The following is a 27,922-nucleotide window of genomic DNA, read 5'->3' as shown; positions in this document are numbered from 1 at the left end:
AACAACCCCCACCCAACGGCTGGGGATTATTACTGGAGCCGTGTGTGTGTGTGTGTGTGTGTGTGTGTGTGTGTGTGTGTGTGTGTGTGTGTGTGTGTGTGTGTGTGTGTGTGTGTGTGTGTGTGTGTGTGTGTGTGTGTGTGTGTGTGTGTGTGTGTGTGTGTGTGTGTGTGTGTGTACACTGACCGTTGAAGACAGCCTGTCCCTTTGCCAGCTCTTGGTCTGTTTGGATGATGTATTCCTCCTGAGTAAAACCCCTCCTGCATGGCAACGACCCCGGCTTGCTTGACAACAGCCGCTCGGCCTCCCCACCCAGAACCACAACCTGGAGAAGAGAAAGAAGAGATATTTTAAAACATTTGAAATAAAAATAAATCTTCTTATATTTGTATGAATTGTAGATGTTTATACACTTAGGCGTTTGGTGACTTTTAAATGATTTTTCTCCTGTATGCCACAAAAGTATTCCATCAGCATTTATGAACTTATAATTAAAATCACAACATGGAAATCACATAAGGCCTTATTATTAGGCCTCTCTATTTTTATAGGGATACTTTATGTTGATATCAGGGTTTTGTCTAAATCGGGTAACAGGGGAGCTGCTCCCTCTTACTTTCGGCATGCGCCCTCATAACAAAATGCAAAGTGATGCCAGAAAACAATATTTGTGTTCGTCAAGTTCTCAGGATAATTTGGATATCATTCTAAATAAAGTATTGGTGCTGCAAAGATGTCCAAGACTACAAATTATATTCGACGGACTGAATATATATATCTTTGTTTGGTACAGATCCTCTTAAAAAAAAAATCACACAATGATAATTTTAAACATATCCTTCAATGATAAGCAACAATTATCCATCCCTACAAATTGTGAATCATCCCAATAATAAAATCAGTCAAAAATAACCGCAATTAGTTATTTATTCCAAATCTCATAGCTCTAGCCTCAACAAAACTACATTTTTGAAATAAAAGCTAATACATTTTTCAAATCATAACCAGGGAGCGTGATTGAAGCCATATGAACTGCTTTGGGTGTGTGCTGTTGTTGTCAGAATATGATCATGGGGAACAGGAGAGAAGCCCTAGACCATTGATTTAGTTTTGTCCAAACAATGAAGCAGGAGCAGAATGTTGTGCGCCAAAGGGGAAATAAATGGAGTTCAGCACCCGTCCAAACCAAGAGAGCATTATTAATGACCAGCAGACAACTGTAAAGTAATTTATTATGTGTTTTTTTTTAATTGGGTATAAAATGTTGGATATATAAATATATATGTTCTACTGTTGATATGCATTACTGTTTATGCATTATCTTTTATTTTTGTCTACTTGTATTTTATCATAATTTATAAAGTATTTGTCAAAACAATTTCCTTATTTGGGATGAAAAAAGTCTATCTAATCTTACCTGATCTCATATAATGAGGGGTATACAGTGTTTCGCCTAGGTTTACTGCCTTGGCAGGGGGCTGCTAAAAAAAATTTGGAGCACAGATTTTGGAGCAGAGAGAGGAGCTGTGGATTATTGTTATTGTTATCGTACAGTAACAAAGTATTTGTACATTAAAAAGTAATACAGTACAGTGTTACACTGTACTGTATTACTTTTATTCAAACTGTATTCCTTTCTTATCATGTAGCCTACACTTCTTCCTTTCATTGATACATTTAAATCACCTGACTACAGCATATAACATACCTGCTGCAACCCTGTGCTGCTGCTGCTTCTCTCTGTCTCATCCTCTATTGCTGGAGGCAGCTCCACCTCATCTGATCTCTGATATGAAAGCAATCGTGTTATGATCATATTGAGCTATTGGTGTGAGTCTAACATTAAACAAGCAGTCTGCTTGTCATACATTGCTGACGATAGATTTTAAGAGGCAATTTGTTGAGTCACTGCCGCTAAATGCCGGTAGCATCAAGCTAGCAAATCCTGCATTAGCCTCACATCAACAGGTGTAGACAGAACATCCAATTATCCTGAGCTAATTTACTGAATAAACCAACTCACATCTCCTGTCTTTTTTTTCACCCAACTCATTAGACTATTCTTCTGCTGGCATTTCATTGTTGTTTTCTGTCAAATTCAATACTGTAGTTCAAAACCGCGGTACCTGCTCACCATCTGTGAGTTATTTTTAGAATGCGCACGCTACGTTCGTTGTCGCGTTTCTCACGCGTCCACCTGGGCAGGCTGTGGGTCCTTCTCAGGTCGATTAAATGGAATCCTTAGAGGCTTCTCAATACTCAAATTTCCCCTCCTCGACTCCTCGGTCCTCCGGTAGTGACCCGGAAATGAATTTCAGCGCGCCATTTTGAAGGACGTCTCATTTCTCTAAATGCACACCGAGGACCGAGCATCGAGCGTCGAGGAGGCTCTCTGGAGGAGCTATAACCGAGGATACACTGATGGTTCCTCCACGGCTCCTCCACGGATGCATTTCCGGGAACGGTGGAGGCGTGACGCACGGCCGGACTTATCTCAGCCAATGACAGCTATGCATGCATCCCCTGGATATTATTTTAGAAACTGCTTTCATCGCGTCAGCGATGTTTCCAGAGAGAACAGCTGTAAGGTCCATGCAGAAAGCAGAGCAGTGTGTATAATATATATCACTCAGTATAACAGGCCTACTCTCTTTATTTGCTTTAGTTTAGTAGATATCTACAAACAAAGAGTCGATATTTTTCTAAGACCATTGATTGATTGATTGATTGATTGATTGAAAAGTTTATTAACAGCTTGTATATTGGGTACAGTACAGTACAGCTCAAAACATACAATTGTTAAGGGGATGCAGACCAGAGAAAGACTTTCGTCTTGTTTACATCAGGGTCCCCCATTTCCAATTCATCATGTCATTTAAGACATATAAGACATATTTGACATACAGATGGCTTATTTACAATTTACATACAGGTGGTTTTTTACATACAGATTGCTTATTTACAATTTTCATTTTAGATTTTGTTCTAATACATCCTAACCGGACATTGCTTCACATAATAAAATACACAACGGCTTATGCTTTTGGAGCTGTAGGTGTGTGTGGTAAAGTGTGTAGGTGTGTGTTGTACAGTGCGTAAATGCGGCGGACAGACGGGTCTCAGTTGGTTTGGTATCCTCTGCTTACTTTTAATAGGCCTACTTGTAAATACAACTTTTGGCCCGTAATTTCAATTCCCCATTTCAGCGACCAGAGAGAGGGGGGGATATATCCAGTCTCTGATTGTGTTACGTTATTATGCGAGTGCTCTCATACTTTAAATTGTATATATTTATATAAATATATTTGTGTGTGTGTGTCCGCATCTGTTATTGTCTCATTATACCGCACTCTCAATGAATTCAAAGTAAATATGTGGGGGAACAATGTTCAGCTGATCTAACAGAGATACAGCGCTATGACAAAACACTCGACAGCTGATGCAGCTGTTGCCACGTAATAATGAACGGACGTCTCTTTAATATGACCGCTCAGAGGAGAGGAGTTCTCATTTCTTTAAACGTCTGCTGCTTCCCCTCCTCTCTCCTCGGTTCCCCTCCTCGGTCCTCCGCTCGCATCTCCTGTGGGCGGGTCTAAGTCTCGAGGAGGGGAACCGAGGAGGGGAGTCGAGGAGGGGACATTTGAGTATTGAGAAGCCTCTCTTGCGTCCCTCACTTGCGTCGTTTCCCTGCAACTAGTCCCTCCCACCAGGGAAGCATGGAGAGACGCAAGGAAAACCACGAGAAGCAGGGAAATGAGTTTTAAGAGCAATGGGACGTCCTTTCCTCCGGAGCATCACGTGAAGCGACGTCCGTTTGTGATGACGCCGCACAGCTGATCGTCTGACAGCAGCCAGCTCTGTCCCTGTTATTTTCACAAACACCCCCGCCTTAGTGGGTCATTCTCACGAAACTGACACAATACAATGGCACGAATGATTTTAAATATAAAACATGTGATTTAGTGATATAACAAAATATTATTATAAAGAGTATAGTGGTCTCTAATTGGAACATAGAGTAATTTAAACATAGGAAGGAAATATTTTTGTAAATAATTGCATTTTTGCCTTGAATTCTCATTACCGCAATGCGTCCAGCTCTGTCTGAATGTATGTTATGTCTTAATTTAACCTGATTAAAATGAAAATGTTCTGAAAAAGAGGCATGCATGTTCTACTACATACTTTCAACTGATAGAAAAATAATGGACTAAGATTTCATGTACAATAATAATGAAAATATTGTGCAAACATGAAGTGTCCATGACTGGTATTCTCATCCTCCGCAACATTTTTGAGTGCCTGTTTACAGACACAAAGATAATTTTAAATAAAGTTTGATTTTGAATGAAGGAGTACATCTGCAAGTTCATTCAAGATGGCTACCAGGTAAGCATATCTCTTTTCATTTCTCTACTTAAGTTAAACTTTCTCTAGTAAGACTACGTACATGACAATATCGTTTCTCATTACTGAAACAGTTGTTTTTCAACATTCAGAAAAAAGTTAGATTTATAATTTTTTATGAAAATATACTTAAGTTATGTCCAATAATGTACATTGAGTAAAAATGTGCTTACTCATCATGGCTTCCCTATTGTTAGCAAGAAATGCTAATGCTCCTCATACACCGCAACACCTTTCTCATTTACCGCTACAATTTAAGGCCAGTTGTGGTAGAGAACTTCTGTATCGGTAATGAGAAGTTGACCATACAGTATTTAAAAAAAAATGTAAAGGGCTTTATTAAGTGATTCATTATTTATTTACCAGATTTACTTGCTTATTCTGAAAATAATTAGGCCTAAGTTAAATATAATGATGAGCAAAGCTAAGGTTAGCATTTAGGTTGTTCAGTGTACAAGTTCCCTCGTTCTGCTTTGCTTTCTTTTGTTATTGGTTGGATTGACAGTTCCATAGTGGCAAAAATGACATGTTGTACCTTTTTATTTAAATATTTGTACCAACTTTTGAAATGTGACTAATGTGTTGTTTCATTGCAGACAGTCAGCAAATGACAAAAATACATCTTTAGCGAAGGCTAGGCTGACAAAATTCAGAGAAAAGATTTACAGCGACCCAGAACTGCTGGAAGAATACAGAAGGAAGGAGAGAGAAAGGTTAGGGGTTTGAGAGGTTATAGCAAGAGTATAGTCTAGGAAGTCAATATACAAAAAGCTAGGAAGTTTACACATATCCATGTCTACACATTGAAGCTAGTTTGTGTGCAAGTTTGAACCATAGGATGTTCACACAGTCTGAAAGCCATTCAGCTCGACTGTAGGATTATATATTTGTGTCATATAAATGTTTTCCTATTTTTGAAGACATGCTCATTTGATGTCATGCTCCATTTCCATTTTCAGATATCAAAAACGAAAACAAAATGGTCAAATAAAAAAAACTCAAGATCTGACAAAGAAGCAACATGAAAGGAAGAAAAAACAGTGGAGGAAAAACTCTGAACAATATTACAAAAGAAAGAAACAGCTAAGCGCTGTATTGGATATAACACCACCCATTGAGGAAGAGGATGAACAACATCATCAACCAGCAATCAATCAGCAAGTCAATGCCCCTGAAACAAACTCAGCTGCAAAAAAAAAAAGAGAAACCTATCAAGAGACACACGGTCCGATGATGTCAACACCAAAGAAATTGCACAAAAATAGGAGCAAAAGAAAGAAAACCCTTTCGAGATTGAGGTCAAAGTTGCGTCACACGGAAGAAAAGCTTCTGGAGAAGACCAATGAGATGGTCAATCTCAGGAAAAGACTCAAGAGACTTGAAAATATGCCCAAGAGAAAGAAGGCATTCTGCAGCAATGAAGGCCGAGAGGTGCAGAAAAATGTTGCAAAGAGAGGTCCTCAGAGGACTTTGGCTTGTAACAGCAAGAGAAGACTAATGCGCACTCTGGTTAGCCGCTTTCTTCATCACGATGAAGTCACCACCATTATAAATGGGAAATCTGGGGAGATTAGGAGAAAGGGCCAGATATTTCGGAAGAGAGCCTTAACAGACACAATGGCAAATTTGTATAAACGATTTCTGTCAGAGAATCCCAGGCACAGCCTTTCAAAGTCCCAATTTTTTAAACTTAGACCATTTTGGATTGGCCAGAGAAAAGTTACAGACAGAGAAACTTGTGCTTGCAAAATACATGAAAACGTTGGCTTAAAAATAAAGAAGCTGCACCAACTTGGGGTTATAGGAACATCATCCCCAAGAGACATAGTACAGACTATTGTCTGTAGTGATGAGGAAAAGTCCTGCATGTACAGAACATGCAGCAATTGCAAGGATAAGACAATACAAACAACACTGGATCCTTCCACAAAAGGTAACATCATTGTTTGGGAGGAGTGGATCAATAAATCTGTACTAGTAGCACAGAAAAGCAAAGATGGGTCCACTCAAGAGAGGGCGGTGAGAAAGGTGTTTCTTGAAAAGAGGCATATCTCCATTGACAAACTAGTGGAACTTACACAGGACCACCTCTCAAACTTCTCACGACACATATACAACATAAAGCACCAGTTTGAAAGACTGAGGAAATTGAGAGAGACCCTGACCCAAAATGATGTAGTGGTTCACATTGACTACAGTGAGAACTATGCTTGTAAATACACAAGGGAAATAAAAGAAACTCACTTTGGAGGTGGCAACGAGCAGGTAACCCTCCATACTGGAGTAATCTATCTTGGTAGTGGCAGGGTGGAGTCATTTGCATCTCTGTCGGCCTGTCTTCAGCATGATGCCATAGCCACATGGGCACACCTTATCCCAGTGCTTCAGAGCATTCGAAAAGAGCATCCAAATGCCAGGAACATCCACTTCATCTATGATGGTCCCACGTCGCAATATCGAAATAGAACCAACTTTTACCTGGCCTCTACGGTGCCCTTCATGCAAGGGTTTGAAAAAGTGACGTGGAATTTCACAGAGGCGTCACATGGAAAGGGTGCTCCTGATGGAGTGGGTGGAGCCCTTAAGAACCTAGCAGACAGAATCGTGTCCTATGGCACTAGCATTCCCGATGCCAACACTCTTTGTGAGCAGCTGAAGCTCAATTCTTCTGTAAGGCTGTTCAAAATAACTGAGGAGGATATCAACATAAGTGCTGAATTAGTACCACCGTCCCTGAAGGCAGTACCTGGGACGATGAGAATTCATCAGGTGAGTCAGTTCAAAACAACACAGTTAGAGGTCAACAGCCTAAGTAACTACATAAAGATACACATTTATTTTCTACTTGCCTAGTTTCTTAAAGGTTATATCCTGTAAACTGTCAACAATAGATTGAGTATTCAATTATAGTTATTAAGGGTTAATATGTCAGATGCCAAATGGAAATGACTAAACAGGAGTTTTATGTCATGTCTAGGAAACTAATAGTGAAAGTGTATTCTTTATGTTAGTTTTGTCATGTCCCTTTGCCCTGTGCTTTATGTTTATTCCCTTAATTAATCATCCCTCTCATTTCAGGCCTCCAAGCTCCCCGCCCCCTTCTGTCTCCTGCGTCCTTGATTGTTTTCCCCGCCCTGATTGTTTCCACCTGTGTCCCCTTTACCTGTGTATATATTGTGGTAGCTTCCTCCTGTTCATTGTCAGTTCGTTGTCTTACTATGACCCACGTTCCTGATGACCTCACGGACTTCCCACGGATCTACCTCATTGATCACTTGCTAGTTTTCCTCGAAAGAGTATATTTGTTTTCCTTGTTTTGATTACTGTGCTCAATTCCAGTAAAGTCTTTACTTTTTGAGAACACTATCTGTGTCGTGCAATTGAGTTCATGCCTCAGAGTCTCTCCTTGACAGTACGAACTGACCATTAAAATGAACTCAGCCGACTCAGACCAGCTAAAGAACGCCATCCGCTCTCAGGGCCAACGTCTTGGGCAACAAGAGGAGCAGATGGCCGCCATAGAGCACGGAGTGCAGCACCTATCCAACAGCCACGGGGAACTACAATCATCGGTGACAACCCAGGTGAATCTGCTGGCAGCTGAGGTCCAGCGTGTGCTCACTCACCTGAAGGCTGCTTCTCCTCCCACAACTCCCCCGGTTCCGGCGGCGACCGGTTCCGATCCCAACCGGTCTACTGAGCCGCACAGTACTTCCATGCGTCTGGCTCCACCCGAAAAATACTCCGGAGACTCGGAGGGCTGCCGGACGTTCATTGTGCAGTGTGAGTTACACTATCACCACCAACCGGCTGCTTTTCCCACGGACAATTCCAAAGTGGCTTTCATGATCTCCCATCTCTCCGGCCGAGCAGCAGCGTGGGCTACGGCAGAGTGGTCCCGAGGCTCCCCCATCTGCGGGTCTCTGGAGAACTTCATAGACACTATGAGAAAGATCTTCAATCAAACCACGCCGGGCAGGGAAGCAGGTCGGGCTCTGATTAAGCTGAAACAACATCAGCGGAGTGTGGCTGACTACGCCATCGAGTTCCGGACTATGGCAGCCGATAGCGGCTGGAACTCCGCTGCATTGTTTGACGCTTTCGTCAGCGGTCTCTCGGATTCCCTACAAGACCAGCTGGCGCCTCTCGATCTGCCCGCTGACTTTGGACTCTGTCATATCCATGGCAATACGGATAGACAATCGTTTGACGGAGAGGAGAAGGAATAAATCCAAGGATGCGGTTGATCCGCCTCCCCAGAGGAGACGCTCGCCGCTGGATACTACTTCTTCTTGGAGGCCCCGTCACCCCTCACCGGCGTTCCGGACAACAGCGCCCCCTGGCTCTGTGGAGGAGCCAATGCAGTTGGGCCGCGCCAAGCTTTCGATGGCAGAACGTCAGCGTTGATTAAGGGAGGGTCTGTGCTTCTACTGCGGGCAGTGCGGACATCCACAAGCGGCTTGTCCGGTAAAAGAGGAGGCTCACCAATAAAGAGGAGTACGTTGGTGAGCCGGATCTCTTCTTCTGACTTTCCTCCTCGCACCCTGACCCGCATCCAAGTAAAAATCAGAGACAATGTGGTTACTCATGGTGCACTCATTGACACAGGGGCAGACGAAAGTCTGATGGATTGGGGTTTAGTTAAAAAATTGGACATAAAAACTAAACCTCTACCCCAGCCTCTTGAAGCGAGTGCTCTTGATGAGCGGCTGTTGTTTAAAGTGACTCACCAAACAGAGCCTTTAGAAATAAGATGTGATGATAACCATCACGAGACAATGTCATTTCACTTGTTTAATTCAGCCCAACATCCACTCATTTTGGGGTTTCCCTGGTTGAAACTTCATAACCCTCACATTGATTGGCAATCTGGGAGGGTGGAGGGGTGGGGAAAGAATTGCAGAGATCACTGTGTTAAGCAGGTAGCGGAGATTGACAGAAGAGGTAACACTGGGAGGGTTAGGCAGGGAACTATCCCAGAAATATATTTTCCTGATGTTCTTTCAGTCCCTTCCTGCTACCACGATTTAAGTGAAGTATTCAGTAAATCCAAGGCTCTGACTCTTCCGCCTCACCGCCCCTATGACTGTGCTATCGACCTGATTGCTGGGTCTGCAATTCCTAAGGGTCAACTATATGCTATTTCAGAACCTGAGAAAGAGGCCATGAAGGACTATATTGATGCCTCCCTCAAAACAGGCCTTATTCGCCCTTCCTCATCACCAGCAGGAGCGGGGGTTTTTTTTGTTGGGAAAAAGGATGGGTCTCTTAGGCCCTGTATTGACTACTCGCATCTCAATGACATTACGGTTAAAAACCGGTACCCCCTTCCTCTCATCTCGTCAGCCTTCGAGCAGCTTCAGGGAGCCAAGGTTTTCACCAAGTTATACCTGCGTAATGCTTATCATTTAGTCAGGATCAGAGAGGGTGATGAATGGAAGACGGGTTTCAACACCCCTTCAGGCCACTATGAATACCGTGTAATGCCATTTGGATTATCAAACGCTCCTGCTGTGTTCCAGGCTATGATCAACGACGTGTTGAGGGAGTTTCTGAACCGTTTCGTTTTTGTATATCTGGACGACATTCTGATCTACTCCCCTGACCTTGACACCCATAAACAACATGTCCGCCAGGTTCTACAAGAGCTGCTCAAGAATAGGTTGTTTGTCAAAGCAGAAAAATGCGAATTCCATGTAGAGACAGTCACTTTCTTGGGCTTCATCATTTCGTCAGGTTAGGATGGACCCAGAGAAGGTTAGCGCAGTAGCTTGTTGGCCTACCCCTGACTCTCGTAAGAAAGTGCAGCAGTTTTTAGGCTTTGCAAATTTTTACAGACGTTTTGTGCGGAGGTTCAGTGCTATTGCAGCCCCTCTTCATGTCCTCACGTCCCCTCAAGTGCCTTTGTTGTGGTCTCCTCAGGCTGAGGAGGCTTTTTCTCGGCTTAAAGGAATGTTCACCTCTGCTCCCATACTCACCTTGCCGGACACCACTCGTCAGTTTGTGGTAGAAGTGGATGCCTCCAACGAAGGGGTGGGAGCGGTCCTCTCCCAGCGACTACAGAAGGACAACAAACTTCACCCCTGCGCTTTCCTGTCCAGGAAGCTCTCCCCAGCAGAGAGAAATTACGACGTGGGAAACCGTGAGTTGCTGGCCGTGAAGCTGGCACTGGAAGAGTGGAGGCATTGGTTGGAGGGAGCCGAGCATCCTTTCGTGGTTTGGACCGATCACAAAAACTTGGAATATATAAGAAAGGCCAAAAGACTGAACTCCCGCCAGGCTAGGTGGACCTTGTTTTTCAACCGTTTTGACTTTGTTCTTTCCTTCAGGCCGGGGTCTCAGAATGTCAAGCCTGACGCTCTGTCCCGTCTGTTTGACCCTGTGCCTGCAGTCAAGGAGCCGGAACCCATCATCCCATTAAACCGGGTGGTAGGAGCGCTGACTTGGTCAGTAGAGAAGGAGGTAATACGAGCCAATGCTGGAGCTCCTGCACCAAGGGGTTGCCCGCCTAACCGGCTTTTCGTTCAGGAGGCCGAGCGACCACAGGTGATCCACTGGGCTCACACTTCGCTGCTCACCTGTCACCCTGGAGTCAAGAGAACTATGTTCATCATAAAACAACGTTTCTGGTGGACATCCATGGAGAAGGAGGTGAAGGAGTATGTGGAGGCGTGCCCTGTCTGCGCTCGAAACAAGACCTCTTCCAGGGCGCGAATAGGACTATTACAACCACTCCATATTCCCAACAGACCCTAGTCAGAGATCTCCATGGACTTCGTCACTGGCCTGCCCCTCTCTAGAGGTAAAACCACAGTTCTTACGGTAGTGGACCGTTTTTCTAAAATGACACATTTCATTGCTTTGCCCAAGATGCCCTCAGTGAAGGAAACGGCTGAGGTCATGATGCATAATGTGTTTCGGCTTCATGGTTTCCCAAAGGATATTGTCTCCGACCGGGGTCCCCAGTTTGTGTCACGCTTCTGGAAGGAGTTCTGCCGCCTCATCGGTGCCACGGTCAGTCTCTCGTCAGGATACCATCCGGAGTCTAACGGCCAGACAGAGCGCCTAAATCAAGAACTGGAGACCTGTTTGCGCTGCTTGGTGTCCCAGAATCCATCCTCCTGGAAGCGAGCACCTCACCTGGGTTGAGTATGCGCACAACATCCTCCCTACTTCTGCCACGGGCCTGTCCCCATTTCACTGTGTTTATGGCTACCAGCCGCCACTGTTCCCAGCCACGGAGAGGGAGGTCACGGTCCCGTCTGCCCACGCGCTGGTCAGGCGTTGTCGGCGCGTGTGGGCTGCGGCTAGGAAGATCCTCTGCAGGAATTCACAACTGGTGAAAAGAGCAGCAGACCGAAAACGCCGACCAGCTCCTGTATACCAGCCAGGCCAAAAAGTCTGGCTTTCTACACGAGACCTTCCCCTCCACGTACTCTCCCGTAAATTGGCTCCCCGGTTTGTGGGTCCTTTTCCCGTCACCAAGGTCATCAACCCGGTTTCAGTGAGACTACGGCTTCCCAGGTCCATGAAGGTACATCCCACCTTCCATGTAGGGAAACTAAAACCCTTGAAGGAGAGCGCTATGGTTCCCACCGCCAAACCCCCCCCGCCCCCCCGGATGATTGATGGAGGTCCGGTTTACACCGTCAAGAAGATATTGGCTAGTCGGAAAAGGGGTAGAGGGCGACAGCTACTGGTTGACTGGAAGGGTTATGGTCCTGAGGAGCGGATATGGATTCCTTCCCACTTCGTCATAGATAAAAGCCTCATTGAGGATTTTGACCGCCTCAACTCAGAGGAGCCTGGGCCGTCAGGAGCCGTCCCTAGAAGGGGGGGTACTGTCATGTCTAGGAAACTAATAGTGAAAGTGTATTCTTTATGTTAGTTTTGTCATGTCCCTTTGCCCTGTGCTTTATGTTTATTCCCTTAATTAATCATCCCTCTCATTTCAGGCCTCCAAGCTCCCCGCCCCCTTCTGTCTCCTGCGTCCTTGATTGTTTTCCCCGCCCTGATTGTTTCCACCTGTGTCCCCTTTACCTGTGTATATATTGTGGTAGCTTCCTCCTGTTCATTGTCAGTTCGTTGTCTTACTATGACCCACGTTCCTGATGACCTCACGGACTTCCCACGGATCTACCTCATTGATCACTTGCTAGTTTTCCTCGAAAGAATATATTTGTTTTCCTTGTTTTGATTACTGTGCTCAATTCCAGTAAAGTCTTTATTTTTTGAGAACACTATCTGTGTCGTGCAATTGAGTTCATGCCTCAGAGTCTCTCCTTGACATTTTGTCAGTTTGTGATGCTGAACAACAATTAAATTAGTCTTTTCTCTATGTTTTTACAAACATCAAATGGAGCACCATAATTAGCCTTCTGCACTATATTTGGCTTTTAGTGTTTTATATATATCAAAAATTGAATAATGTGCATGAAATGTTACTTATAATACTATTGCCCCCCGCCCCCCCTAAGATGACATCAATAAAACCAGGGGTAATCCAGACCAGGGAAGTGTCCTGTTTTTGCGGCTGTGCATGTGGATGCTTTCACCCAAAGGAGTTCCACTTCAGAGAGGAAGTGAATGTGGAGTCAGAGCCTGTTTTAGAAGTGGGAAAGTGGGTCCTTGTGGAATATGAGACAGAACTCTTCCCTGGGACCATCACACAGGTAAGTAGAACTTGTTAGCGGTTGTGACACTCCATGCAAATGTAACTTAAATGTTTAGTCCTATCCTGTAACTTTTGTTTTACGTATTTACTCTACAGATTGAAGGTGATCAGTATGAGGTGGACACAATGAATTGTGCGGGAGAAAACAAATTCTACGTTCCCTCTATGAAATTTGATGGAGAGAAAGTTTGGTACTTTTTGGAAGACATCAAAAGTATCATTCCAGAGCCACTACCTGTCACATCCTCTGCACGACATTTCAGTGTTGCAGCTGAGATCTGGGCTAAACACACAAAGAAACGTATGTGAGTGAGTGAGTGAGTGAGTGAGTGAGTGAGTATTAAATAATTTCATGTTTGAATTGAAAGAGTTCACATGTTTTAAATGTTTCTCTTTTTTTGTTATTTGCAAGTGAAGTGCAAGGGGTTCATAGGATTCACAGTTTTGCACTTCTTTCAGCCCTTCTTTTATTGTGTATTGTGTTTTTCACAATGTATTGTGTTTTTAGCACGTTTTTACACTGAACAAAAATATAAACGCAACACTTTTGTTTTTGCTCCCATTTTTCATGAGATGAACTCAAAGATCTAAAACATTTTCTATATACACAAAATAACCATTTCTCTGAAATATTGTTCACAAATCTGAAAAAATCTGTGATAGTGAGCACTTCTCCTTTGCCGAGATAATCCATCCCACCTCACAGGTGTGGCATATCAAGATGCTGATTAGACAGCATGATTATTGCACAGGTGTGCCTTAGGCTGGCCACAATAAAAGGCCACTCTGAAACGTGAAGTTTTGCTTTATTGGCGGGGTCTGGGGGGGTCCGAAAACCAGTCAGTATCTGGTGTGAGGGGTAGGATTAGGATTAGGGTTAGGGGTAGGGTTAGGGTTAGGGTTAGGGTAATGTTGTGAATCGAGTGGCCCATGGTGGTGGTGGCCACTCGATTCACAACATTACCCTACCCCTACCCATCACACCAGATACTGACTGGTTTTCGGACCCCCCCAGACCCCCCAATAAAGCAAAAATTCACGTTTCAGAGTGGCCTTTTATTGTGGCCAGCCTAAGGCACACCTGTGCAATAATCATGCTGTCTAATCAGCATCTTGATATGCCACACCTGTGAGGTGGGATGGATTATCTCGGCAAAGGAGAAGTGCTCACTATCACAGATCTTTTCAGATTTGTGAACAATATTTGAGAGAAATGGTTATTTTGTGTATATAGAAAATGTTTTAGATCTTTGAGTTCATCTCATGAAAAATGGGAGCAAAAACAAAAGTGTTGCATTTATATTTTTGTTCAGAGTATTTGTATAATGTTTCAATGCTTTGTCTAGCATTTTGTGACTTGACGCTTGATACATTCATCTTATTTACTTATTATTAAATTACATTTTTGATTGTTTATTCAATATGATATTATTGTAAATTGTAATTGTTTGAGTTATATTGTTATATCCTCCTAAGAATGCAAGAATAAAATCTACCATATCAATTATCATTACCGAAATTGTGAAACTAATTTCCGAAACACGAATATCATTACCGAAACATGTGACAATTATAGGCTATTTATATAATTAACAAATTATATTTTGCTTTTTAATTAGTGTGCATAATAAGTGAAAAAATGTATATAAGTGTAGCAGCAGGACTTTTAAAATATGTCAAGTTTCCACAAAATATTTATTTTAAAACGGCTTTTGGATCAAAGGGGTGGTTGCGGTAATGAGGTAAATGAGTTAAATGAAATAAATGCATTTATGTAAAAAAACAAAATTCCCTGGGTTTCATGCAAATCTGTACAGTCATATCAAGATTTAATTTTCAAAATTATAAATATTGTTTTGCTTTTCTAATGTTTTGGATCTTTTGTAAAGTTGCGGTAATGACATTTTTCAATTGCTTTTTTTGGCAAATGTGAAATAAGATCTTGGTATTTTACTTTAAAAAAAAAAAATGATAATACATTTTTTTTAATTATTCATCTTTGAAATATTTGAAACCAGGATTTCGTGAGAATGACCCTAGTACACATTTACTGACACAAACATTTGTATCATCTGTTGTAGACCCAAATACATTAAATAAAATAAGAACTCATTCTCAAAAAAGATAAACGCCATTCTTAAAATGTATAAACGAAAAAAGCGATCATGAAAATGTTTCCAATAAATGAATAAAATAATTGTTGACCACTTTGTTGTTCAGATATATCACATATTTGTAACTAAATGATACATTAATTGAAACAAAACACAGTATAGACTGCAGGAGTGACTCTCGTGAGTTTCATGTATTTTCTTCACTCCGCTGGGAAACTGCACTCATATCAAGAAGCATCAGATCAGTGCATGCCCTGCATCGTCCAATCAGTGAGCGATACACAGTAAGGGGGCGGAGCGAGTATCTGAGATTTTCATCGGAGGATGGTCTGGTGGTTCCTCGGTTATCGCTCCTCCATTATCGCTCCTCGATCGCCGGTCCTCCGGCAGAAATAAGCGCCATGGGACGGTACTCAAGATGGCGCAGACAAATCAACTTCCGGTGATACCGAGGAGCGAGGAAATGAAAATAATCGACCTGAGAAGGAACCTGTGTGTGTCCTTCTCCTCCATGACGATAACGGCTTGAGGTTAAAAAAATAATAATAAACAAATTTGAAACTGGGGGGGGGACACAAACGGGCCGACAGCAGAGCTCGGGGGAATAATGCAGATTTATTTGACTTTTTTACACTTTGTTGTTCTCCACCTTTCCTCCGCTCTTGTGTGTGTGTGTGTGTGTGTGTGTGTGTGTGTGTGTGTGTGTGTGTGTGTGGTGTGTGTGTGTGTGTGTGTGTGTGTGTTTGGGGGGGATTAAAGTAATGAAGGCAAGACGGCTGCTGTGATTTGCTTCCACTTAACCTAAAAACTTTAAACCCTCACATCCTCGCTGCCCATCCTGAAATGCTTGGAGGAAGGGGCATCCGGGGGGGGGGGGGGGGGGGGGTTGCCTTCATCTCCTCCCTTATTAGCATAAGGAGTAGGGATGGGTATCGTTAAGGTTTTAACGGTACTACTACTTTTATCGATACCGTTTATCAGTCCGGTCTTTTATCGGTTGTTTGGAGAAAAAATAAGGTAAACTAACTAAACAAATTGTGAACAAAACTAACATTGCTTTTTATTTAAATTAAATACATAAAATTTCACATCAAAAGAAACAACAATGTTTTAACAGATCGTATTAAATAATGTGATGACAGAACTGTAAACAGAATAGCTGAAACTTTAACAAAATAAATAACTCAGTTACCTCTAGGGATGGGTATCGAGAACCGGTACTAAGTCAATACCGGTACCTGATTGGACGGTATCGGTATACCGTTAAGCCGCTGGACAAACGGTGCTGCTATCGGTATATGTGTTACGTCTACTTCCTTAGTTTAACTTTAAACCATTCTGGTTGGTTGGGAACCCTCATCCTGCGTGATGTATCCGGTTTGAGACCCCTCTGATTGGCCACTGTAAATGCCACTCGTCATCTCTCTCAACAGCGCTCTTATTATTGTTGTGAGACTCCCGCAGGCATGGCGGACAGAACGAAGCGATCGAAGGTCTGGGTGCACTTTAAAAAAATTAGTGGCCATTGTGCAAGGTGCAATCTATGTACTCAATTGGTTACTTGTAAAGGGGGTAACACAAGCAACTTAATAAAGCATTTTCAAACGAGACACTCATTGAATCTAAAACGGTGCAGCGTATTTGACAGCCTAAACCAGGGGTCTCCAACCTTTCTTCATCTGAGAGCTACTTTGAAAAAATGAAAGTGGCCAAGAGCTACTTGCATCACATCGCTTACATTTATTCACATAGCACTCATCATAGGGCTGTGCAATTAATCGTATTTTAATCGTGATTACGATTATGGCTTGCGACGATTATGAAAACAGCATAATTGACAAAATACGATTATTTTGCTGGGTGCGCTCTCGCCCCTCCCTAAAAGCCCACTCGGTCACGTGGGAGTGACATGTGTTGTGAGTGTTCAGCGCGAGCGAAGATGTCAGAACAAGAGCAGCAACTCGTTAAAAAGAAGGGTAAAACTATTTCCACTATTTGCCATTACATTTCACATCGCTAAAGATATCTGCCCAGTTAGCACTGTTAGCAACCAGGGCTTTAAACAACTTGTCAACACGTTGGACAAGCGTTACGCGATGCCGTCTCTGTATTATTTCAGCAGGTCTGCGCTGCCTGCACTATATGACAAATGCCGTGGGGAAGTTGAGAGAGATGACTACTTTGCTACCACAACAGACCTATGGTCTAGCCCAGGGGTGCCCAACCAGTCGATCGCGAGATGTGTCTAAAAATAGAACAACAATATTCTGTTTTATCGTTAATGTCCTGTATCATAATCTTCCTGTGCCAGAATAATGCACTTGAACGCATCAAAGCTTTGTTATTGGCCGGCGTCACCCCATGTGTCGGGGCGTGGCTGAGGGTCTTCAGTACAGGTGGCAATATCGTCACCTGCCTGCGCTCATCTCTGAAACCAGACCATGTAAACAGGCTGGTGTTTCTTGCAAAAAATCTTTAAGAGATGACATGAGCAGCCCTACCAGCATTTGCCATGGTGGCCTAAACATTTTTATTTGGTCTTAAATTGTAGTTCAACATTTATTTCCTGTTACTTCTGGACCATGACGGTTGGCCAGCCTTCAACATTTAACTGAGTGGAATATGTTGAATATGTTTTACCAAAATGTTGGCTATATGTTAAGGAGTTTTCAGTAGGTTGTGACAGTGCACTGCATCATATTTGATTTAATTTATTTTGGTCTAATTTATTTTTATTTATCATATTAATAATATATGTTTAGTATGGTTTTGGAAGTGCGCTCCAACATATTTGTTGATCTTGTTTATTGGTAAAATATTATTTGTTTTAAAGTTCAATAAATGGTCAATGAATAATCGTCAAAATTATCGTGATATCAATTATTGACCCAAATAATCGTGATTATGATTTTTGCCATAATCGCACAGCCCTATCTCATCAGTTGCTATACTTTTGTACACGTGTAAAATTGCAATACCTAAAGCTTATCACAAATCTTTACTTCACATCAAGGTCCAAGAAAACGAAAATTTCTCACATATTATTATGGCCCACATAGCAAGTACATCACTGAGAATTCACATAAATGTCCTTAATCACCACCTTACAAGCTATGGCACTTATGGTCAAATAAGTGCATTCACTCTTTTTTACAGTTAGTGAGATGAATGGCGCTGCATGGAGTCCACCATAGGTGTATGCTGAAGTGTACCCACTTAGGTTCACTCTAATAGTCATTTAAATGTTCAGTCAGTCTTGTTCTGTATTTAGATTTCATGACATTCATGTCAGAAAAAGCTGCTTCAAAAAGGTCTGTAGAACAGAACCAAATAAAGCAGACGTGTTCAGTGCTGCTTGGTGAATGTTCTTATAGTTTTCTGGGTCTACAAGGCTCCAGAAATGTTCTGAGTTTTGCTGATACTTAAGCTGAACATGATTTTGGAGATGTATAACCTCGATCTCCACAGGATTGACACTGAACAGTTCAGCCATCTTTTTCTTCTTCTTCTTCTTCGTCTTGACATCAAATTATAAACCATAATAAATCAATTGTATAGGTCTAGCCTCCCTATATCTGTGTGTGAAATTGCTCCATCCTCAAAAACAAAAAAATAATACTTCAGCAGTCTAGCTGTAGCTTCTAGCAACGGTCTTCTGTTAAAAAAGGGAGTATTTACAACAGCATTATAAAAATAAAAATAGTGCATGTGGGTGCACACTTATTCTCTGTCTTACTGTTACATAAATCCAATGAATGTATGAGATTAAGTTAGCTTCATCATATCGCAATCAGTGATTAAGTGAATAATAAAGTTTCTATCGGGTCACTATCAGCCTGTCACTCATTATTTTCAGGGAGGGGGCGGGGTTTGGAGGAACGGAGAGGAGACAGTAGGCTTGTTTGAGACAAGCGAGATCTGCGCAATTTCGATCAACGTCTTGCTAGTGCGTTGCATGATGGTTAGTCATTTTGTCCGACTTGCTCTGGAGGCTCGCCTACATGAGACGTTGAAATCTCGCGGGACAAAGACGCCCGCAGCCTTGGGAGCGAGGCGTGGCGAGGCGGCGCAGTTCCTCTCCACGGGCTGCGAAAGCGAAATGCTTGATGGGAAACGACTCGCTGGTATCTCGAGCTGAGCGCTCATTGGTGGTTTTTACCACGTGCTGGTGATGAAACTCTCCAATTGGCTGGCAAAAGTTTGTTGTTGTTTTGTGTCAGTTTTACGTCGCCACATCCATTCCCATTTTTCATCATTGTTCCACAATGTTTATCATCATGACATTAATATCTATATATTTTATACTATACTTGCACTGCTTACCGTTTTCATACTTTATATATCTTAGCATATTCATACACACTGTTCATACTGCTCACAGGCTGATATCTAGTGTATTCATACCCCACTGTTTATTCATCATTCAATTCATTCTATATTTTATTCTGTAGATTGTGTACATTACTTTTCACTTTACTGCTTGTTGCACCTGGTTAGAAGCTAAACTGCACTCCGGAGGTGGCGGTATGCACCTTAAAGTTGTTTGCAATCCACCAAAAAACCGAGAGAAGAAGAAGAAGAAGAAGAAGAAGAAGAAGAAGAAGAAGAAGAAGAAGAAGAAGAAGAAGAAGAAGAAGAAGAAGAAGAAGAAGAAGAAGAAGAAGAAGAAGAAGAAGAAGAAGAAGAAGAAGAAGAAGAAGAAGAAGAGAAGAAGGCAAGCAGAAGAAGAGAAGAAGAAGAAGAAGAAGAAGAAGCCGACTCCGAGCTGTCCGACTTCAGGCGAGCTTTTTGAGACCTCCCCCGGCTGCGATCGGCTATTCTCGTCTACTTTCGAGGCGAGCCGCAACGCGTCTCAAACAAGCCTATTGTACATGATAGGCTAAGAGGCGGGACATCTCTAAGAGGTTGACCAATCACAACAGAGCCGGCCAGCTAACCAATCAGAGCAGACTGGGCTCTGGTTTCAGACAAAGGGTGAAAAGAGGTGCTGCAGCACAGGCAGTATGAGAAAAATAAAGAGCTTTTTGAACATTAAAGCATGGAGACATGTCACAGTAGAGGCACAAAATACAAATATGATTTTAAACATGAGCATAATGTCCTCTTTAAAGCCCTACTCAATTAATCAATTTAAAAAAAAATGTTTTAATGAATTGGATTAGAACATTTGACCAGTTCCATCTTAACCTGTAATGTAACACTAAATATGCAGATGATTTGGATTAATAGGCAGATTAATTGATAACACAAAGGAAAGAAAATGATCAAGTGGATACAAATTCTTTCCTCAGCATGTTTTTTGAAGTCACAAGATGGATCATACAGTAATTCCAACTGCAGTAGCTCTGTGACAAGGCCTTCACTTTTTGAAACATATTTCTAGATACAAAATACAGTGTTTCTAACCTGACCTCAAAGAGGCAAGGCTCTACTTGAATCACACATATCTCCACAGTGTGAACCACAAAGATAGCTCAACAGAGCCTGTGCTTCACTAAACCTGACAACTGTGATTTGGAATGATGGTGGTTATCAACTCAATAAGTCAACCAAGGGTTTCTAAGGCTATGAGAGCATTCATATAAAAAGGGGCAGAGTTAGCAGTATATGACCAACTAAAAACAAGAACAAGTGTACTAACAACAGCTGCATATTTCACAAAGGAAGAGCAAATGGTTGTATTAATATGAAGGTATGTATTGTATGATTTAGAATATAAAATACTGTATTTATCAAGGTATAATATGTCCCATTCCTACAGCTGCAACTTTGCTTTGGTTACTTATGCGGTAGTTTACTATACATAAAGTACTATTTTTTTAATAGTGCTTTTATATTAGTTTTTTTATATGGACCCAACTTTATTTCTAGAGGTTGCGGCTGACCGAATAAGACTACACTTGTATAAATGATCATCACCTTATTTATTAAAACAATAGAAGTCATCTGATATGATCATAAGAGACCAGTAAAATAACTTCTTAAAGGAGAACTCTTGTTGTTTGCTGTTTTTTGTAACCACCCGCCACACACCACGACATATTTTAGCTCTGGTTAGCTTATATGACATATTCAAGTTAAAAACAGCAGCCACAGTGAAAACATTCACACTGAGCACACCCAGCTATAGGAACTGACAAATAACCTGTGTGACTAAAACCATCAACAGGCAGCAGAATGCCCCTCTCACACACCAGCTTTAGCATGAAAAAAAAAACCTTCTAGGAGCGTGTTATTTCAATAGTGGTCATATACTGCATTCCACACAATCATCACTACCGTCAGCAGTCGCCTGAAATAACGTCATGAATCTACTAGAAGTCCTGCACGTTGGGTATTTGAATAAAACAAAGTGTATTGTTTATAGAAAGCAGCCAGTGTGTGTTGAAATAAAAAAGAAGGCAGAGTTGGGAGTAGGATTGGGAACCGAAACTCGGTTCCAGATGAGAACCGATAAGAAAATGCCGGGTACCGGGTACCAATACAAAATACACAATTTCGGTTCTGCTTAACGGTTCCTAAATGCGGTAGACCCTGTATTCCACTGGGTCCGTCTGCGCCGCGGTGACCCGGTGGAATATATAGCGGACTGGCCATCTGCGTGTTCTGGAGAATTACAGAACGACCGGTCGTCAGCGGGCCGTTGACGGCCGGCTCGGTTTGCTGACGGCCGGCACCACCCTTAATTTTTTTAAACGGCATCATGTAAGTTGCAGCGACAGAGGTCCACAGTTGCCCCGCAGCGAGGCTCCCCCCGCCCTCCAGTAGACGGTTCACGAGCTCAGTCACTTCATAACACCAAAGATGGGTCGCGGTAAACGCTCTGAAGTGAGGCTCCACTACACTAAAAAAGAAAAAGACAAGGCACAGTGCAATGCCTGTTAATAGCTTGCCACAGGCATAGCTCAGTTAAAATAAAGCATAGCTATTGTGCAATACATTTGTATTGCATGTATATTTTTTTATTTGTAAAAATATCAGTTAAAGCTTAAAAGAATAAAGATATTTTTGTTATCTAAACGTTTGACCTCTTTCTTTTACAATCTTGGAATCGAAACGGGGAATCGATAAGAACCGGAATCGATAAGCAGAACCGGAATCGGATACATTTCAACCGATACCCATCCCTATTTGGGAGGTTGGGCGGGCAGGGAAATGCCAATCACCAGTCCAGATTGCCTGTTCAGTCCAAATACATCACTACAACCATTTTCAAAATTGTTGGAGATTTAGTGTTAGCTGATCACCTAATCTTTGAATGGCAGGCAAACAGATTTTCCTTCAAACCATAAGAATGTTAGCCATGATGCAGGCAGTGAGTTAAGCCAGGCTCAGACTACCGGAGTTTAAATCCAAACCCATTTAGAAAGTTACCAGGTTTGCACACATGAGGAGAAACTCCTCAGATGTTATCCTAATCTCAAACTAATGGCACTTTATACAATACAGGATATTATAAATATTATTGTGAATGATCAGCAATGCATGACAATGTGATCTTGTATGATTTCATGGGGAAGCAGAAGGAAACAAGATGGAGACTGACGTGGTTCAATAGTCTGTTTTAGAAATACTTTGTAGAGAAAAAACAAAGGCAGAAAGTTGTACGAGTCTCCATGAGAAAATCTGCCAGCTAACGTTACCCTCAATGGCTAGTATGTTTGCCGCTGCTTGGCAACACTGTTGGCTGCTCTAACTTGTCTCTATCGTTGGTCTTCAACCGAAATATTTACATAGTAGATATAAATGTATTTATAGGTATAAAATATAAGATTCTTGATTTATAATTTTAAGGAAATTATGGTATTTTAATTCCTACAGCTGCAGGGCTCGACATTAAGGACTGCCCGATGGCCCGGGGCCATCTAGTATTTAGCTCGGGCAATGAAGCCTCACCTGCTGGTTGCCCGATCGGGCAATCTATTATGCCAGTATCATGCAGCTCGCGGATCCAGTAATGAGAGACCCGACAGTAAAACTAAACTTATCTATAACTAGTTTAGGTAGTTTGAGAGCTAATTAAAATAGCTACGTGTGATATTCTAAACTAAAGTGTGTGTTTTGTCCGCTCACCGCTGCATGTGATCATGCAGAGCTGCGTGTCGACTCGTCAGCAGCAGCTGATCTCTCTCTCCCGTCAGATTAGACTTCACTCGCGTTTATGTCCATATCGATCAGATCCAGCTAGTTCTAGCTAATGATATGACTACCTGCTTATTAAAAGACACCTAAACAATAAGTGTCGCTATGCAACCGGATGAGGCCACAAAGTATAGCGCAGCATTATGCATTTGTTTACATGCCCACCGGAACCCCGAGGCATTACCAACAGATCAACGCACAATCAACCCATACAGGACATCTCTTTCTCCACATTAAGTGTTAGACATTAGAATTGACTATTCTTGTCTGTCACATACTCTTCTTGTCTGTCACATAAGTGGCGCAACTGAAGCGGTATTGCGCTAAAGGGAAATTATTTTGACCGAAGATATTTAGATTTGCCGGCTAACGGGAACTCTGACGTCGCCATTTTGTGTGCTTCGCGGATGCGCTCGGCTCCTCTCGACTGCTGCTCGGGTCTGCTCGGTCAGCTTCCGGATGAGCAGGCATTCGTTCGACCAATTTAGATAACATTACAAACATTTTTAACAGGGGCCATAATAGTGTAAATAATGTTTGTTTTGGCAGTTATAACTGAATGTAATGTTTTCTACTTTTTTTACATCTGGGAAGGCATTTGCCTTCATCAGATGGAAAGTGTCTTGACCAACAACTTAAGTATTTCTTAAAGCTATGCAGGGCATGCAAGCGAGCAAACACAAACAAGAACAAACAAACAAGTGAAATTAAAAATAAAATTGAACAATATAATATTGTGGTGGTTCATCTTATAATTCAGTCTAGAGAATGCACCAGACAGCATCTAAGACCTGCAACAATCTAAATGTTCTAGGGGGAGGCCCCCCAAACCCTTCGTGCGTCATTTTGTCCGCGCGCATTTTTCAGGGCAATCTCTATTGGGCTCAGGGCCATCTGTAAATTAGCTTAGATGGCCCACAGGGCCATCTCCCAAAATCCTTAATGTCATGCACTGAGCTGCAACTTTGCTTTTTTGTCCCACAATTGTCCTTATGATCACCTTATTTATAAAAAAAATAGAAGTCATCTGATATGATCACAAGAAACCAGTAAAAGTACATTTTATAGGAAAAGTTGTTTGTTGGCAACCTCAAATTTGCTGAAATGGCTAGTATGTTGACTTGCTTGGCAATACTGTCAGCTGCGCTTACATGTCTCTATCATTGGCTATTGTGGACCTAAACTTAATACCAACATTATATTTCTCTTGCTTACTTACATAAATACACAATCTATTGTTATAAAGCTTCCAGTGAGCCGAATAACTGGCAAAAATAGATCTGCATAATTTTCATTATCAAGTAAAAGATTTACAAAGGTTTGTATTTACCACCCCTCTTTGAGAACAAGGCTAGCAGACGGGGCTGTAATCAGAAGGAAGGATAGTATAAATTGAACCTTTATCTACTTCCAGTATCCATCCTTGATTTAACTACAGGCTCTGGGAAACAGGGTGATTATTATCTCTAGCAACTTAAACAATATTCTGCCACCAGTGATTTGACTCAATGAGATGCAGAGATACGTAGAATTAAATCACCATACCTGTTTTTCAAACAGAAGCATATGGCAGAGTGCCTTCAGGTATAATTTCAAACACATGAGCAAATCCTTAAAAAGTGCAGCTAGAACTACAAAGAAACTACAGCTAATTCAATACTCCGCTGCCAGGCTTTTAAGAAAAAGAGAGCATATTACTTTTTCATTGGCTTTCCATATCTTTTAGAATTGATTTAAAAATACTTATTCTGGTTTACAAAGCAAATGGTCTGGCACCTTCATATCTCCGCTGTTTTATGTCTTTGGACAAGCCCTAACGACCCCAGTTGGCTTTTTAAATAAACGTCAAGTCCCCCGGAATAACACCCTACCAGGAAATATTAGAAGGGCAAACTGTTTGGGAAGACAACTGAAAACCATTTTTTTAGATTAGCGATTAATTACAATTATCCCCCTTTAATTGGTATTAATTCATTACTTTATTATTCTATATATTCTTAAATTGTTATATTGTTTTGTAAAAAAAATGTTGGTCTTAATATTTTATTGTATTTATAATTTTGTCTTGTATCTTTCTTACTTTTACTGGATTGGTTAACTGTGATTTTTGTTGGCTTATTATTTCATTACATGTTTTATTACCATACCTTTTTTACCTATTTGTATTCCTTGAACTCAAGCAAAAAGGTTTACATGTTGAATTGAGTCACCTGAATTAAGAAACCTGTTTTATGTTTATCCTGTGTTGTGTGCTATATTGCACAAAGCTTTTGTTATTATTATTCTTTTTAAGCAATACAATCCATTATATGGAAGGTTTTTTGGGATGTAAGGCAAGCCCTTGAGAGTGCTGACCCTGCTGTTTTGGAGGTTAAGCATTGATGATAGGATTATGTTAGGACCTGTCCTTTGGCCCCATGGCACAGCACTGTCCTCCCTATTGATTTGTCCACACAGTCACCTCTTTTTATGTACTCATTAAATCATGTTCGAGGTGCCTTTACATGCATTTGAGGCTCACAAATGTGTGCAATAAAAATACTAGTAGAAATAAAATCATGTTAACATTGCTACTCATCACTTTTTAACCATACCGTTTTTAAGTCTTAGATTATTTTAATGAAATCACATTTTCAGAGTCCAGCAGAAATGTCCCTCATCAAAAGTTATAGTCTGAACATTTGCATTGTAACCCCCCGTCAGCCCAACTCTATTAAATAGTGACAATTAATCTTGACAAATGCCCAACCATTCTTTGAGATGGTGGGAAAATCATGTTATGGTGCAACAATTTATCTCAATCTCACAATGTGCACTTTCACAATGGGTTCATAACCACAGGCCAAGACACAGAATGTAGCTGAGTGTGAGCACAGTACAGCAAGATGATGGGAACAGGCTTTAGGGCCAAAATTCTGCATAAAATGTGGAATCGTTGCAGGACGAACAGACAGGATGTGCTGTATAGACTGACGAGCATAGACAGAATGGATGCCAAATGTATTTATAAGAGGACACATAAAACTGCCATCTTTTTAAATGGATATCGGCGTATGCTGACCACAATCAATTGTATCTGGGTCTAGATTCACTCACTGGATTACAGCCCAACTAAAGGCAAGCAGTTGATATCAGACATAAGCAGGGATTGTGTGATAGATGAGAAGCTGTCACCCCAGGGTGTTTACACGCGTATTAATGTCCCCTCTCTGTGTATCTCTCTTCTTCTCTGCTATTCACACGCATTTGATCTGAAACTCATGTTTGATCGTGCAGAGGATGCATCCGGATACAGTGCGCTCCTCCTGTTTGTTTGATAAATGTCTCATCGCAGCAGGTCTGGGATCCGCTGCATTGTACAGTCTATAATAAAAGCGGATTTCTCGGCTTTTATTTACAGTAACGCTGTTATGTAATTACTTCAAAATAAACTGAAGATGAAACAAGCATACGCAGATGCATTGTCCTCCCTTCCCTATCTGTGTCTCTCTAACGGGCACCTCTCCGTCTGTTCGCTGTATGCTGCCTACGCCAGTGGAGCTGACTCCGTGTAAAATTATAGTTTACCTGCACAGCCGCCATCAGCATCCAAATCCCCAAAAGATGCATTTTGTTGGGTTATAATTCCTCTTCCGGAACCGACAGAGTCCGCCGGACGGTAGATAATTTAATTCCCGGTAAAGCCCTGCGGCACGAGGCAGCCCTGTTCCCTCCACCAGCTCCGCTCGGTGTCTGCTGCTCTGCCCGGCACCGCGGCGCTCATAGGCGGCCGCCCCCCGCACTCACTGCCGCCCTCTAACGGACACCAGGAGCACTGAGCCCGGGTACACAGATGGGGATGCTTCCACTCCGTTTCTGGATTGACATTTCGCTTTAATTAAGGACACAAAATATAAAGTTTAAACAACACGGCTACTTTAGTGATAAAGCAAAAGGTGCAGGAATGTTAGCTGGAATTTTACCACTTCCGGTCCACTGGTCTTAACCCTAAAGGTGTTTTACTTTTGTTCTCCTTGTTTTTGGTAAAATGCTTGAAATAAAGTATGGTCAAACGTTTTTTAAGTTCTGGTAAACAACTTAAAATACTTTACTTAACACTCCAATTGTGAATGTCAGACACTTTCATGTCCAAAAAGCAGTGAATGCCATCAAATGACTGCTAATTATTTATCTTTTACTTTATTAATCTAGACAGGGCTGCCCCTGGCCAATTTGTGGCCCCACGCAAAGGTGTTTCATGAGGCCCCCCTTATGTGTCGCGTTGGGGGGGGGGGGGGTCAACTGTTAGCAGCGGGGTAACTGCGGAGCACATAATTGCGCCTCATTTGCGCATTGGATGAATTGCGCCGCATTTGCGCATAAGATGAGGCACCACGCACTCTGCGTGATCTGCGTGTAGGAAGGGAATCACTGAATCTAGAGTAATTTACAATGTTTTAATGCACTCATTTTCAGCTAACAGCATTAAATAGTGAAAATGTGACCCTCTCTATCGAAATCAGTAGGAAGTCGCAACGGTTCATTTCAAAATAAACGTACATTTGCGTAAAAATTCGGGTTTTGTTTGATTTAAAATAAACAAAGT

At 41.9% G+C, this 27,922-nt stretch overlaps 1 protein-coding gene across 5 annotated transcripts in view; it reads right to left on the bottom strand.

Annotated features, from left to right (window-relative positions):
• The window catches only part of LOC117558883 (cadherin-2-like), a 159,995-nt gene extending 132,876 nt beyond the window's left edge, over nucleotides 1-27,119 (bottom strand). The window contains exons 1-3 of one of the 5 annotated variants that reach the window (XM_034235371.1): nucleotides 2,135-2,152; nucleotides 1,709-1,786; nucleotides 187-325 (exon numbers count right to left, since the gene is read on the bottom strand). In XM_034235371.1, the coding sequence (XP_034091262.1) occupies nucleotides 187-325; nucleotides 1,709-1,786; nucleotides 2,135-2,137 (220 nt within the window). In that variant the 5' untranslated portion in view covers nucleotides 2,138-2,152. Of the gene's footprint in view, nucleotides 1-186; nucleotides 326-1,708; nucleotides 1,832-2,134; nucleotides 2,271-8,033; nucleotides 8,182-26,904 lie in introns of those variants that run through there. The other 4 variants (XM_034235381.1, XM_034235400.1, XM_034235392.1 and 1 more) reach the window with 4 other exon arrangements.
• Nucleotides 27,120-27,922: the final 803 nt, after the last annotated feature.

The sequence above is a fragment of the Gymnodraco acuticeps genome, unplaced genomic scaffold (genome assembly GCF_902827175.1).
Source record: "Gymnodraco acuticeps unplaced genomic scaffold, fGymAcu1.1, whole genome shotgun sequence".
Classification (NCBI taxonomy): Eukaryota; Metazoa; Chordata; class Actinopteri; order Perciformes; family Bathydraconidae; genus Gymnodraco; species Gymnodraco acuticeps.
The sequence above is the reverse complement of the archived record's forward strand: the minus strand, read 5'-3'. Positions and strand labels throughout refer to the sequence as shown.